This window comes from Mustelus asterias, chromosome 1 (assembly GCF_964213995.1).
Source record: "Mustelus asterias chromosome 1, sMusAst1.hap1.1, whole genome shotgun sequence".
NCBI lineage: Eukaryota > Metazoa > Chordata > Chondrichthyes > Carcharhiniformes > Triakidae > Mustelus > Mustelus asterias.
Window position 1 is genome coordinate 60,042,617 of NC_135801.1, and position 16,371 is coordinate 60,058,987.

General features: G+C 45.0%; 2 protein-coding genes across 2 annotated transcripts in view; both read right to left on the reverse strand.

Annotated features, from left to right (window-relative positions):
- dchs2 (dachsous cadherin-related 2) overlaps positions 1-6,339 on the reverse strand; it is a 48,560-nt gene extending 42,221 nt beyond the window's left edge. The window contains exon 1 of the mRNA XM_078224929.1: positions 1,013-6,339. Within this exon, the coding sequence (XP_078081055.1) occupies positions 1,013-2,797 (1,785 nt within the window). The 5' untranslated portion in view covers positions 2,798-6,339. The remainder of the gene's footprint in view (positions 1-1,012) is intronic.
- A 5,668-nt stretch (positions 6,340-12,007) lies between these two features.
- The window catches only part of plrg1 (pleiotropic regulator 1), a 36,375-nt gene continuing 32,011 nt past the window's right edge, over positions 12,008-16,371 (reverse strand). The window contains exon 15 of the mRNA XM_078212942.1: positions 12,008-12,727. Coding sequence (XP_078069068.1) covers positions 12,668-12,727 — 60 coding nt within the window. The 3' untranslated portion in view covers positions 12,008-12,667. The remainder of the gene's footprint in view (positions 12,728-16,371) is intronic.

A 16,371-nucleotide genomic window follows, 5' to 3' on the forward strand; every position in this document is an offset into this window, starting at 1 on the left:
CCAAAAAGGAGGGGGAACAGCCCGAACAGAAATCAAAGTACAAAGGAAACTTAAAAACATCAAATTAAAATGTGATTATTAGGGTCGATAACGCACCCCAACCCCTGCGGTGCCCAGCGGGCGCAGAAGGCGTCAACCGCGCCCGTGGACACCACATGCTCCCTCTCCAACGACACCCGGCCGCGAACGTAGCCGCGGTAGAGGGGAAGACAGTCAGGATGGACGGCCCCCTTGATCGCCTGCTGCCTGGACCGGTAAATGGCGCGTTTCGCCAGGCCCAGGAGCAGGTTCACGAGGAGGTCGCCATCCCGACCCTCCTCTCTCCGCACCGGGTGTCCGTAGATCAGGAGCGTGGGACTGAAGTGCAAACAAAACATCAATAAAAGGTTCTTTAGGAAAACATAAAGGGAGTGCAGCCTGAGACACACAACATAGACATGGTCCACGGACTCCACAAGGCCACAGAAAGGGCAGTCTTCGGAGCCCGTGAACCAGTGAATCCTACGGTTGTGCGGCACTGCTGCATGGAATCACACTGAAGGAAAGTAATAGAGGTGTCAGCCAGCATGTCTTTTTGCCTATTTGACACAGAATAAATTTTGAGGTTAATTTATATTATGATGGGCAAAGGGAAAACTTTTGGCATTACCCTCTTTTGCTTTCTCTCTGTGAAAAAAGACTTCAGGAGGAACGTATCTAGGACAGCAAGAGACAAATAAGTCTCACACTCTAACCAGCCAATCAACTATTTTGACTCATAAAACGAAATAGGTGCATGTCAAGGGGAAAGTTCGTGTACTTTATTATTTTGAAGCAATGAGCAGTGGTAAGAAATACATAAAACCTGTTGTCAATATCTTGTGTCTTAACACGTCATCTAAAATAAATTAGTTGTTGGTTTACAGCTGATTTTTTGTTCACTCGACCGCTCAGCACTTTGCTTTTGGAAAAATAGGAGAAACGCAAAATGCGACACTTGCAATATAACTGTTATCCAGTACAATCCACCCACCTGAAGGAAGCAGGTCCCGGGCTCCGAGTGCTCCCGCACGGTCGCCCTGTACAGCTGTTGCTCGAAGACCGGCTTGTTGTCGTTCACATCCTCGACGTGCAGCAGGACGGTGGCGGTGGAGGAGAGGGGCGGCTGGCCCAGGTCCCGGGCCACCACCAGCAGGCGGATGACCTGGTGGCTCTCCCGGTCCAGCCATGAGGCGGCGGTGGTGCTGATGAAGCCGCTCAGCGGGTCAATCTGAACTCCCGGCGCCGCCTCGTGCTCCAAGATGGCGTACCTGACCGTGCCGTTGGCGCCAGCATCCGGGTCCTGGGCGCGCACCCGCAGCAGCGCGGCCCCGCCGCTGGGAGGCGGCCCCTCGGGGACGCGCGCGGTGTACACGCGGCGCTGAAAGGCGGGCGCATTGTCGTTGATGTCGGTGACGCGGAGGTCGAGCGCGAGCTGAGTGCGCCGCGGCGGCGCGCCCGAGTCAGTGGCGCGCAGGGTCAGGCGGTGCGCGGGGCGCCGCTCGCGGTCCAGGCGGCCCCTCACACGGAGCAGGTAGATGGAGCGGAGCGGCGACTCCAGCAGCTGGAAGCTGCCGCCATCATGCTCGCCGGCCTCCTCCTCCTCCTCCTCCTGCAGCCAGAGCCGCAGTTCCCCGGCCGGGCCCAGGTCTGGGTCCCACACCGACACCCTGGCCACCAGCTGGCCCGGGGCCGCTCCCTCCGACACCTCGGCCTGGCCGCTCGGGCTCAGGAAGAGCACGCTGACGGACGGCTCGTTGTCGTTGACATCGAGCAGCCGCACCGACAGGAAGGCGCTGCCCAGCTGGGCCGGGGAGCCGTGGTCCCGGGCTCGGATAACCAGCTGGTGCCAGGGCCGCCTCTCCCGGTCGAGCTGCTTCTGCAGCCGGACCTCGCCGCTCCGGCTCTCGATGGCGAAGTGGCCGCTCGGGTCGCTTTGCCTCCGGTCGATCTCGTAGGTGATGAAGCCGTTGCTGCCCTGGTCCGGGTCGCTGGCCTGGAGCTGACAGACCCGGGTACCCGGAGCCGCGTTTTCCCAAATCCAGGCCTCATACTCGGTCTGGTTAAAGCGGGGAGGGTTGTCATTCTCATCCAGCACCTTAATGTCCAGCTGCATCCTCCCCGTCCTGGGAGGAGTGTCACCGTCGAAAGCCTGGACGGTGAGAGAATAAAAGTCCCTGATCTCCCGGTCCAGGGGGCCGTTCAGAACCAGGTCCAGGCGGAGACTGTGGACCCCATTTTCGGACTGAAGTTGAAAGATCCCCGGGTTTCCTTGAGTGATCGCATAGCCTTGGGTGCTAAACTTTCCCGTGTCTGGGTCCCAAGCTTCGTCCAGTTGAAATGTTGTCCCAATCGGGGTCAGTTCCGAGATATTGAGCTGGACTTTCTCCCTGGGGAAAACCGGTGTGTGGTCATTGACATCCTTGACCAGGATCTCCACCGTCACCACCTGCCCCGTTAAAGTTACAGCCACAAACTCGTAGCGATCTGTCCTCTCTCGGTCCAGGACTTTGGCTGTTTTTATAATTCCGGTGTCCCCACTGATACTCAGATCACTGAAAACAACCGATTCTTCACTTTCCGAAATGAAAAAACCACTGGCTGGTGCCTCATCGGATAAAACCGCGCTAATATCCCCCACTATAGTGCCCGGTGGTTGTCCCTCCTCTATCGACAAACTCAGTCTGTATGGTAGGACAGCCTGAGAAATTCCCCCAAATAACAGGGTTTGAATTAATATTCCGAGGCATTTTTTCCGATAAGGACAAAGTTTTATCATTCTTTCTTCGGTGCTTTTGATATAACTAAAATAAATAGAATAATATTCTTCAAGATGAATCAAATCTTTGCATAAGCATCTACCTGATATTCACGTTTCTGTTAATATAACATGCCAAAGATGACCGTGGTGCAGAATTCCTGTGTCAAAATCCCAGGCGATTGGGCTACGGTGGAAACTTTATCCAAGTCTATGACTTGCGTCTTGCGTTTTCGCTTAGTCCCAATGCATCATGATTACAAGTTTTGTTCCTGAAACTCCAAGTCTGATCCGACACTAGATTTTAAGACTGACTGTATTAAGTATTAGGTACCGAACTGACACCACATCTTATTGTGATCTCTTCGACTTCTTGTTTTCGCTGGCTGTCCTTGCTATTAATTAGTGACTGGAACATGTGACGAATCCCAGCTGGTTAAAGAACGAAGCACAAAGTCGGACTTGTATCGCTTCTGATGAATTCAACTCCCAGCCTACAAGAGGAAAGCTAATCGTTGCCCAGAATCAATCAGGACAGGAAAAGCCCATTCTGCTCATCATATCTGTACCTACTCCCTTTTACTCGTCTTTCCCCATAGCCTTGCAAATACTTTCCTTTTAAGTATATATCCAATTCCTTTTTGAAAATTACTATTCGATGTGCTTGCATCACCCCTTAAGTCTGTACATTCCAGATCGTAGCAACTCGCTGTGTAAATAAAAATCCTGATTTCCTCTTGAATTTGACTTTGACAATTATCTTCAATGTGCCTCTTCTGGTTACACATCCTCTACCAGTGGAAAGGTTTTCTCACTATCAAAAGCTGTCGATATCAGATGGCTGGCTGCAATTCACATTTTTCAACCTGCCTGGAGGAAAGAGCCCCTTTGATTTGGTGTTTAGAAAGCCTAATTGGAGTGCGTCTGAATAATAGTGTTTCCCTGTTCTGTAGTTTCATTATTTCATGTGGTAAACAATTTTCAAAATCTCTGTTTAGAGGTTTCAGTTGGACTTTGATTTTGACATTATTTTAATCTTGAAATTATTATTTTTTACATCCTGAATTGTTCTGCCAGGGTGATTGATATAGGCTAACCTTGAACTGATGCAGTCCTCATTCTAAAAGCTATCTCTACAATGGTTGGACAACAATGAACGTCAAATTTGAGAATTTTTTGCGAGGTTGATGGCATTTCCATGATGTTTTTCTCAATGGTAGTCGTCACAGAGCTGAGATAATGAAATAAGCTTGATGGATTGTTTGAAATACATCTTATAAGTAGTATGTGGCCTTTTTGGACAAGCTGGATGTTGAGTTTAATCGTGAGTGCACCAATGAAACTGACTTATCCACATCTCCAGCTTCGTGAATGTTGACTCCGCTGCATAAATCTAAACAAGTGGTCAGAGTGCTGATTTGAGGAGCATGCGGTGTCCACGGGCGCAGTTGACGCCTTCTGGGCACCGCAGGGGTTGGGGTGCATTATTGACCCTGACAATCACATTTTAATTTGATGTTTTTAAGTTTCCTTTGTACTTTGATTTCTGTTCGGGCTGTTACCCCTCCTTTTGGGGAGCTGCCCCTTTTACTTTGTCCTGACTTAATCTGAGTTTGTTTATTTGGTTTGACCTAAAAAGAGGGCAAAGTTTTCATGGGGGTCAGAGGATAAACCACTGACCAGAGAGGTTCAGGCCTCTACCCTACTGTTACAGCCACATTGTTAAAATGACTTAGAGTCATAGACCAATTCAATTAAGATTGTAAGCAACATTTAAGTTACCCATTGTATTGAAAATTATCTCCTTTATAATCGTGGTTGTATAATTTAGTAGCATGCAAACATTTTTTTGCATTCTCAGGATTGCAGCGTTGGAAAGGCTAGCATTTATTGGGTATCCTTAGTTGCCCTCAAGCGGATGGTGGTGGACTTTGTTCTTGAATCACTACTAGCAGGTTGATAGAACTGAATGACTTGGGGAGGGGTTAACAGCTAGCGGTCATGGTCCATTTTAGTATCAATGACAAAGATAGAAAGGCGGATGATATCTTGCGGAGTAAAGGGAACCAGGGAAGAAATGAGTAAACAGGTCCACAAAAAGTAGTAACCTCCAGATTACTCCCAGTATCACATGCTCATGACTATCAAAATAGGAAGAGCGAGCAGATAAATGTGTGACTGAAGAGATGGCTGGGATATTGGGATTTGTTCTGCAGGAGATAGAGCCTCTACAGATCGGATAGGGGAATGGCAATGGCTCAAACAAAAACAGAAAATGCTGGAAAATCCTAGCAGGTCTGACAGCACCTGTGGAGAAAGAACTGAGCTAATGTTGAGTCTGGATGACCTTTCGTCATGGTCTCCTTCTGTGCTGTAACTAGTCTGATTCCATGCTAGTTAGAAATCCCTAAAAATAAGAGATTAAGACTTAAATGAGTGACTTGCACCTTTATACAACAGCATTTCCAATGGACCTTTAGTGTCTGTAAATCCTGTGTCACATGCTTCCTTTGTTGCCTATTTCCAAAATCTTCAGTTAAGTGGTTAGAACCACACTCCTCAGCTGAAATCAATTTCCCTATGTACTGAGCATCTTTTTAGTAATAGGAGTTAACCTTTTCTCTGAGCACATCACCTACCCACTGAACATCACTTTGTTGATTGGAACTTCCCTCTTCATCCTCCCTAATATCTCTCCTCCACCCTCCCCCTCCATCTCTGTGCCAGTATTCTCCATTACGTTTTCAATCAGAATTATCTAATTCCAGATCTCATTACAGCCTTGGTCCAAACATGGACAAAAGAGTTGATTTCAAAAGTTGGAGTGTGTCTGTCCATGATGACATGGCAGCAACTGAGACATCAAGAACCCAAAGCAAAATTGAAGTCACTGGGAATCATGAAGGAAGCTCTTCGCTGTAGAGTCATACGGCCATGAATTATGATGGTTGTGGTCGTTGGAGGGTATTCACCTCAGCCCCAAGACATCACTGCAAAAGCTCCTCAGGGTAATGTCCTAGGCCCAGCTTTCTTCAGCTGTTTTATCAATGACAACCTCCACCATCAGGTCAAAAGTGGAGATATTTGATGATCGCAGTGTTCCCATTGGCAATCCTCAAATACTGAAGCAATTTGTGTCCACATGCAAGACCTGGACAACATTTAGGCTTGGACTAATAAATGGCAACTAACATTCACATAGCACAAGTGCCACACCATAACCATTCTCCAAAAAGAGAAGCTCGCTATCTCTCCTCGATATTCAATGGTATTCCCATTGTTGAATCCCCACTATCAACATCCTGGAGGGTTACCACTGGAAACTTAACTGGACCTCCTATATAAATACTGTGGCTGCAAAAGCAGATCAGAGGCTGGGAAGTTTGCAGTCTCTCTAGGGAAGCTCCAGGCTCTTAACATTTTTTTTAACCAAAGCTATTTTATTTGATTTGTTGTCGCATGTATTAGTATACAGTGAAAAGTATTGTTTTCCTCTCGAGCTACATGAGTCATATTTCCCTTATTCTGCAATAAAGTGTGGGTGAAGTGTAGATACTCATTTATTCACCAACTTTGGATGGTTCTGCTCATTTTACCATGACAGTTACTCTGAAAGTAGAAGGGGAAAAAAATATTTACTCCAGAGTATCTATCCAAATACCCAGACTCAACCTTGGATGGTTCATCCTGCAAACATACAACCCCTCCAGGGGACCCATCACAGTACCTCTGCGCTCCCCCCCTCTATCCAGTCTGCTCCTCCCAGTCCATTAATGAAGTAAAAAGAGGGAGTAACTCACCTCTCCACACCAACACTGCCAGGGCGTGATTTGCTGCTCCTGTCTCATTCACCCAGCCCAAGTGAGGAAGATTGGGTGAGACGGGCTTCAGAATCCCAGCAAAAGTAAGTTCATTCAGAGTGGCAATCCAATGGAAATTGCCAAAGTTACATGCCACAACTTTCAGACTGAAGGCTAAAAGAATAGATTGCTGAAGGGTGTGTCATGACCTGCCCTCTCTTTATCAATGTTGCCTAACTTGTGTTTCTCACATTTTATATTTTTATTTCAGATTTTGGGCATTTTCAGTCTTTGAGTCATGTTTGAAACAATCTTAGGATACATCCAGTAACACATTAACTCATCCAAGAACATTCACTTTAAGAGTTGAAAAGGGAATGCTATATTTTGTATTCAGTGCTGTTGACTTCATAATTAATGTTTGGCCTCATGTCTGGATTATCAAATACTGCACTTTCCAGATATTCTCACAAAATTGCTGTTAGAAATTAATAACCTTCCTGATTCTTGCAACTATGGAAACACACCAGGCACAATGTCTCTTCCTCTGACTGGTGAGGTACATCTGATCTCACATTTAGTCTCCAGTATCTTGATACAACTGAGGTTCATGGTTTGCTTGTTCATCTAACAGGCTACATTTCTGGCCAAATAACCATATTTTCAGATCATCTGAAACCACTCTCAACATGAACAATGATCTTTTATGTTATCACCTTTTACACAGTTTCAAAATATAATGAATGAGTTAGGATTAGGAGACAGCTGTCTTCAATTCCTTGTAGTTTTGGCTATATACTTATGATTGTCATATCGGTATTAAGAATCACATGTTTAATCATAGAATCCCTACATTGCAGCAAGAGGCCATTAGGCCCATCGAGCCTGCACTGACGACCACTCCATCCGGGCCCTATCCCTATAACTAAGAAAAAGGATAACCGGAAGTGGATAACGAAGGAAATAAAGGAGAGTATTAAAATAAAATCAGATGCGTACAGAGTGGCCAAAAATAGTGGAGAATTAGTGGATTGGGAAAGCTTTAAAGAAAAACAATGAACGACTAAGAAAGGAAAGATAGATTATGAAACGAAACTAGCTCAAAATATAAAAAATGATAGTAAAAGTTTTTACAAGTATATAAAAAGGAATAGAGTGGCTAGAGTGAATGTTGGACCCTTGGAAGATGAGAGGGGGGATTTAATAGTGGAAAACGAGGAAATGGCTGAGACTTTAAATAAGTTCTTTGTGTCGGTCTTCACAGTGGAAGACACAAATAGTTTGCCGAATATTAAAGATCGAGAGTTGGTGGGAGGGGAGGTCCTTAATACAATTACTGTTACTAAGGAGGTGGTGCTTGGTAGACTAATAGGACTGAAGGTAGACAAGTCCCCGGGCCCGGATGGAATGCATCCCAGGGTACTGAAAGAAATGGCTGAGGTAATAGTAGATGCATTAGTAGTAATTTATCAAAATTCGCTGGACTCTGGGGTAGTGCCGGCTGACTGGAAAACAGCTACCGTTACGCCGCTGTTTAAAAAAGGAAGTAGACAAAAGGCGGGTAACTACAGGCTGGTTAGCTTAACGTCCGTAGTTGGGAAGATGCTAGAGTCCATTATTAAAGAGGAAATAACAGAGCACCTGAATAAGAATGGTTCGATCAAGCAGACGCAGCATGGATTCATGAAGGGAAAGTCGTGTTTGACGAATCTACTGGACTTTTATGAAGATGTCACTAGTGCGGTTGACAGAGGGGAACCGGTGGATGTGGTGTTTTTAGATTTCCAGAAGGCGTTCGATAAGGTGCCTCACAAAAGGTTGCTGCAGAAGATTGGGGTACACGGAGTTAGGGGTAAGGTGTTGGCGTGGATTGGGGATTGGCTATCTAACAGGAAGCAGAGAGTTGGGATAAATGGGTGCTTTTCTGGTTGGCAGTTGGTGACCAGTGGCGTGCCGCAGGGATCGGTGCTGGTGCCTCAATTGTTTACCATTTACATAGATGATCTGGAGGGGACTGAATGTAGGGTATTCAAGTTTGCTGATGACACGAAGGTGAGTGGGAAAGCGAATTGCGTGGAGGACGCGGAAAGTCTACAGAGAGATTTGGATAGGCTGAGCGAGTGGGCGAGGATCTGGCAGATGGAATATAACATTAGCAAATGTGAGGTTATCCACTTTGGAAGAAATAATAGTAAATTGGAATATTATTTAAATGGAGAAAAATTACATCGTGCGACTGTGCAGAGGGACCTGGGGGTCCTTGTGCACGAATCGCAAAAACTCAGTCTGCAGGTGCAGCAGGTGATCAAGAAGGCGAATGGAATGTTGGCCTTTATCGCGAGGGGGATAGAATATAAAAGCAGGGGAGGTCTTGCTGCAACTGTACAAGGCACTGGTGAGGCCGCAACTGGAGTACTGTGTGCAGTTTTGGTCCCCTTATTTGCGAAAGGATATATTGGCCTTGGAGGGAGTGCAGAGAAGGTTCACCAGGTTGATACTGGAGATGAGGGGTGTAGCTTATGAGGAGAGATTAAACAGATTGGGTCTGTACTCGGAGTTTAGAAGGATGAGGGGTGATCTTATAGAGACATATAAGATAATGAAGGGGCTGGATAGGGTAGAGGTGGAGAGATTCTTTCCACTTAGAAGGGAAACCAGAACTAGAGGGCACAGCCTCAAAATAAGGGGGGGCCGGTTCAGAACAGAGTTGAGGGGGAACTTCTTCTCTCAGCGGGTAGTGAATCTCTGGAATTCTCTGCCCATTGAAGTGGTGGAGGCTTCCTCGTTGAATATGTTTAAATCACGGGTAGATAGTTTTCTGATCGATAAGGGAATTAGGGGATATGGGGAGCAGGCGGGTAAGTGGAACTGATTCGCTTCAGATCAGCCATGATCTTGTTGAATGGCGGGGCAGGCTCGAAGGGCCAGATGGCCTACTCCTGCTCCTATTTCTTATGTTCTTATAACCCCACACATATTTACCCTGTTAATCTCCCCGACATTAAGCGGCAATTGAGTATGGCCAATCAATCTAACCTGGACATCTTTAGACTATTGGAGGAAACTGGAGCACCCAGAGGAATCCCATGCGGACACGGAGAACGTGCAAACGCCACACAGTCACCCAACGCCGGAATTGAACCTGGGTCCCTGGAGCTGAGTCAGCAGTGCTGACCACTGTGCCACCTTTTAATATTATAGTTACTCTTGGATCTATTAGGAAAAGCTAACCTCAAGCAAATAAAAGTTAGAAACACTTTACCATTAAGGAGGAGGAGCTGATATTCATACCAAATACTTGTTTCATTTACAATGGTCTGTGAATAATTTAAAAGCTAATGCAATTATCAATATTCTCTCATTTGATATTAAAGGTCCTATTAGATTTGCGAAAATTTATTCCAGCACAGAAATTGAGTAAATGACCTACACCGGGGTTTCCCAAACCTTTCCAGCCTTTTGACCTCCCAAGAGTACTGAAGTTCCCTTAAGAAACGTTATCTTGAAGAATTAAACGACATACAAAATTCATGTAATAGGTACGAACATACAGAAAATTCTATTCCTTATTTGTCTACATTTATTAAAAAGTTCTCTTATTCAAGAAATACAGCCAAGTCATACCTTTTTGTCATTTGTAATGGAGGAGTAATGCTGATTATACTGACAGTGCTGCTAGAGAGCTAGATTTTCATTTCAGCCATGCACACGTAGACTTGCACCAAAAGAAGCACATGCATTCACTCACCTCTTACACACATGCTTGCTCACTCACCTCTTTTGCGCTTTCTCTGCACGCATGTTGCCCTCACCATCCCACCCCACAACTCGTACATGCCCCACCTCTGATGCCCCCATGCACGCAACACCCCTCGCAAAGCCTCTTACCTTGCGCGTGATGCCACACCCCCCACAACCACCGTCTCTCTCTCCCCTCCCCCCCCCCCTCAACAAAACCATCCCCTACCACCATCACGTTATTTTGTTTCTCATCACTTTCAAACTGGAATGTGTTATAAACTTCTTTGGCTTCTTCCTCTGCTATGTGAAGATGGAAGACTGTACCCGTGGGTATTTCTTATCGCTACCTGTCGCTGTAAGGTACAGGCCAAAGAGCTGCTGGAATCTCCTCCAGTTTTATGCGAGATTGCCCTCCAAATTGAGCTCTGTCGGTGATTTTAGAACTTCCATTGTGCTGTTTGGCTTACCCCTGCCACCATGGGTGGAATTGAGAAAATTTTGAAGTGTCCAGCTAGCATAAAAATGGGAGAGTTGCAGATCCCAATCTTGTGCGGTGCCTGAAAAAATGGGCTAGACTGTTTTCAGCTACAACAGGCAGTGGCTGCACATGTGCAATTGCAACAGCAGAGGCCTGGCAGAGAGAGAGACACATCTGTTAGGCCTCTGCTGCTGCAGCCAGCCTCAACCCTGGCCCCGCAATTGTGGGGCCCCGCAGCCAAGTGTAAGCCCCACACCGCCTGAAAATATAGCCCCGCCCCCCCCACTGATTGTAGGCAAAGCAGCAGCAGCCCCCCCTCCCCCACCGATCATAGGCAGAGCGGCAGTGAGCTCCCCCCCGCCACCGATTACAGCTGCCCCTACCTCCCCGATTGGGCCCCCACCCATAGTGTCAGGCTGCCAGTGTCATCGATGGGCAGGGTGAGCCAGTCAAATCGTGGCCGATGTCTTGTTTTTATGCTGCAGGATGAATATCATTACTGTAAACTAACTTTATTAACAACAGAACATGAGCATACAACTGAAGGCTTCTGCAGCCTTATTACAACCATTTCATGTGCTGTCTGACTTTTGACTCTCAGATCAGGTGTCCCCATGAAGTACACAATATTGCATTTAATACTGAAGCTCACAATCACCCTATTATCATGACAACCATTTCAACTGTACAACTTCCTTCTCAGATTCATACTTGTTCTTTCTCCATTTCATATCTTAGCAACTCTAGTTGAAACTTTTGTTCTTTTACTATCTTTCGCAGTTACCAGATCACTATCTTTATCTTGAGTGCACAAGATTATGACTGCAATCTGTTCATATTTTACTTGTATTTTTACCAGTTTTAATTAAATATTTAAGCTCTCATCATAGAACAATCTGACAGATATTTTTCTGTGTGTTCTTGGACAATTTTGGCCAGTATTTATTGCCTTAGCTGGTTACCCTGTGAACACTGCCAACCACATAATCTGAAATAGGGTTACAATGAAGAGTGCTGGTTGAATTTTTAGAACAATCCAGCTTTGGCTATTTTCTAATGGTGAATCAGAATTCAGATTTATCAAATTCTGCACTGCTTCCCTCATTCCATAACCATTCTATTCCCACAACAAATGGCTAAAAATAGATTTTACTAGTTTTGATTGCTTTAGAAAGTGATGGCACACAACATTAGAATTCTTTTAAGCTTCAAAAGTATTAAATAAATTTAATGGTGAGGCAGAAAAAATACATTTTTTTACAGTAGAAATCCCATCCACCAGCTCAAAAGAAAAAGAATTATTTTATAAACATCTTCCACACATTTATTTCCACTGTAGGAACTGTGCCAGTCCAAACTGTACATTTTTAAAGTTCTAACTCACTCCAGATTCAAGCAGCTCCAATTATTAGCACGTCTTCAACAGTATAGTTTAACCTTTCATCACTGACAAAACATTTGTACAATGTCATAAAACAAGACACAACTTGAGTTACAAATGCTCGAAACACTGCCTAGCCACTTAGTCATCTTCTGGTTGTGAGCAAAATTACATTTTAAAACACATTGGTTCAGGAGCAGTGCATGGATGTACTCTTGTACGTGGTTTGATAGGATACTATTTTGCACCTGTGACATGACATGGTCATAATCTTTGTTGCATGTTGACAAAGTGCCGTACAGAGAATCTACCAACATTCTCTTCTCAACAGGTTACAAAGTAGCATTGATTGGTGGTCTAACAGAAGTCTGCATCTCAGCCAGTGAAAGATTTTGGATTGGGGCACGAGTACAGGGGAGTATTTAAAGGAAGATTACTAAAACCATTAAAATTCACCATAATATCCATTATGATTTTAAGATTAAAGTCACTTAGAATCTCTTCCTTTTGATGATCTCTGGTTTCCAGTTGACGGGATGAGTTTCTTCCGTCTAAGCAAAAAAAGATAAAACAGTTAAAATTTTGTAGATTACCTCTGGAGTCCCTCAAGAATCTATCCTTGGTTCATTCCTATTTCTCATCTACACACGCTCCTTCTCAATATCATCTATAAACAATACTAATTTCCAAATATATGCTAACAACACCAATCGCTCCCGACCTCTCAGGGACAAAAGAGGGGAATTATGCTTAGAGCCCAAAGAAGTAGGGGAGATCCTAAATGAATACTTTGCGTCGGTATTCACAAAGGAGAGGGATGTGTTGACTGGGAGTGTCTCGGAGGGGAGTGTTGACCCGTTAGAGCAAATCTCCATTACAAGGGAGGAAGTGTTAGGTTTTTTAGGGAATATAAAGACTGACAAATCCCCAGGGCCTGATGGAATCTATCCAAGGCTGCTCAGGGAGACGAGAGATGAAATCGCTGGGCCTCTGACGCAAATCTTTGTCTCGTCACTGGACACAGGTGAGGTCCCAGAGGATTGGAGGATAGCTAATGTGGTCCCGTTATTTAAGAAGGGTAGGAAGGATAACCCGGGTAATTATAGGCAGGTGAGCTTGACGTCCGTGGTAGGGAAGTTGTTGGAGAGGATTCTTAGAGATAGGATGTATGCGCATTTAGAAAGGAATAAACTCATTAACGATAGTCAGCATGGTTTTGAGAGAGGGAGGTCATGCCTCACTAAGCTGGTGGAGTTTTTTGAAGAAGTGACTAGAATGGTTGACGAGGGAAGGGTCGTGGATGTCGTCTATATGGACTTTAGTAAAGCATTTGACAAAGTCCCTCATGGTAGGTTGGTGCAAAAGGTTGGATCTCATGGGATAAAGGGGGAGGTGGCTAGATGGGTGGGGAACTGACTTGGTCACAGAAGACAGAGGGTGGTAGTGGAAGGGTCTTTTTCTGGCTGGATGCCTGTGACTAGTGGTGTTCTGCAGGGCTCTGTATTGGGACCTCTGCTGTTCGTGATTTATATAAACGATCTGGAAGAAGGTGTAACTGGGGTGATCAGTAAGTTTGCGGACGACACGAAAATGGCTGGACTTGCAGATAGTGAGAAACATTGTCAGAGGCTACAGAAAGATATAGATAGGCTGGAAATTTGGGCAAAGAAATGGCAGATGGAGTTCAAGCCAGATAAATGCGAAGTGATGCATTTTGGTAGAACTAACGTAGTGGGGGGCTATACGATAAATGGCAGAACCATAAAGGGTGTAGATACGCAGAGGGACCTGGGTGTGCAAGTCCACAGATCCTTGAAGATGACGTCTCAGGTGGAGAAGATAGTGAAGAAGGCATATGGCATGCTTGCCTTTATAGGACGGGGCATAGAGTATAAAAGTTGGGGTCTGATGTTGCAGTTGTATAGAACGTTGGTTTGGCCGCATTTGGAATACTGCGCCCAGTTCTGGTCGCCACACTACCAGAAGGACGTGGAGGCTTTAGAGACAGTGCAGAGGAGGTTTACCAGGATGTTGCCTGGAATGGAAGGGCTTAGTTATGAGGACAGATTGGATAAACTGGGGTTGTTCTCACTGGAAAGACGGAGGATGAGGGGTGACTTAATAGAGGTGTATAAAATTATGAAAGGCATAGATAGGGTGAACGGTGGGAAGCTCTTTCCCACGTCGGTGGTGATGTTCACGAGGGGTCATGGGTTCAAGGTGAGAGGGGGGGGAGGTTTAACACAGATATCAGAAGGACGTATTTTACACAGAGGGTGGTGGGGGCCTGGATGAGGAGAAATTTCCTCTCCACAAAAATATTGGGAAGACTGAAACCATTGTCTTTGTGTCCCACTACAAATTCCATTCCTGACCCACCAATTCCATTCTCCTCTCTGGCCACATACTCAGGCTGAGCCAGGCTATTATAATATTGCGATCCTACTTGACCCAAAACCGAGGTTATGACCCTACATCTTCTCCATCAGCAAGACCATCTCCTTGCATCTCTGTAATACACAATCATCTACCTCTATCTCTACTTTAGCCCATCAGCTGTTGAAATCCTCAATTATGCTTCTGCTACCTGCAGGTTCGATTTTAGATACTCTTGGCCAGACCCTTATCTTCCACCCTGTATAAATTACAGATCAATGAAAATTCTGCTGCCCATCTCCTAATTTATGCTGACACATTCACCCTATCCCTGTGTTCGCTATGCTGGCTCCTGACCCAACAACACCTCAAATTTTAAATTCTTATCCTGATGTTTAAATTTGCCTATGACCTAGCCCCTCCCCAATTCTAATCTCCTTCAGCCCTACACTCTCCTCCACCTCTGGCTTCTTGTGCACTCCAAATTTCCTTCAGCCCACCAAAAATAGGTGCTATGCCTTCTGGGCCCTTAACACTGGAATCTCATCCTGGCATCTCTCTCCCTCTCTCTCTGACCAAACGTTTGGTTACCTATCCTAATAACTTTGCATGTCTGATAACACCCCTGTGGAGCACCTTAGTTTCTAATTTTGTTAAAGACAATATGTAAATAAAAGATGTTTTGCTATTGACCGAAGTTACAAGGTACGTTGCAGTAGCTTGATTACTATTCTATTGCTCTTTAATTACATGATTTATATTATACCCAAGGACAAAAGCCATATGTCCCCCTTTGTTTCATTATGTATTGCACAACCAATTATTACAATTTAATTTCTGAAAATTTAATATGTTTCACATTTATTGTGTAACAAGTTACCTAGTTCATTACAAAGAGATCTAGGAGTACAGGTTCATAGCTCCTTGAAAGTGGAGTCACAGGTGTTTATTACATAGTCAGAGGTTTACAGCATGGAAACAGGCCCTTCAGCCCAACTTGTCCATGTCGCCCAGTTTTTACCACTAAGCTAGTTCCAATTGCCCGCATTTGGCCCATATCCTCTATAGCCACCTTACCCATGTAACTGTCCAAATGCTTTTTAAAAGCAAAACTTGTACCCGCCTCTATTACCTCTGGCAACTCGTTCCAGAGACACACAACCGTCTGAGTGAAAAACATTGCCCCTCTGGACCCTTTTGTATCTTTCCCCTTAACCCTATGCCCTTTAGTTTTAGACTCTCCTACCTTTGGGAAAAGGTGTTGACTATCTAACTGATCTAGGCCCCTCATTATTTTTATAGACCTCTATAAGATCACTCCTATTTCTCCTACGCTCCAGGAAAAAAAGTCCCATCTATCCAGCCTCTCCTTATAATTCAAACCATCAAGTCCTGGTAGCATCGTAGTAAATCTTTTCTGCACTCTTTCTAGTTTAATAATATCCTTTCTATAATAGGGTGACCAGAATTGCACACAGTATTCCAAGCGTGGCCTGACCAATGTTTTGTACAACTTCAACAAGACATCCGAACTCCTGTATTCAATGTTCTGACCAATGAAACGAAGCATGCTGAATGCCTTCTTCACCACCCTGTCCACCTGTGACTTAACTTTCTAGGAGCTACGAACATGTACCCCTAGATCTCTTTGTTCTACAACTCTCCCCAACAACCCATTAACTGAGTAGGTCCTGCTCCGATTCGATCTACCAAAATGCATCACCTCACATTTATCTAAATTAAACTCCATTTGCCATTCATCGGCCCACTGGCCCAATTGATCAAGATCCCTTTGCAATCCTAGATAACCTTCTTCACT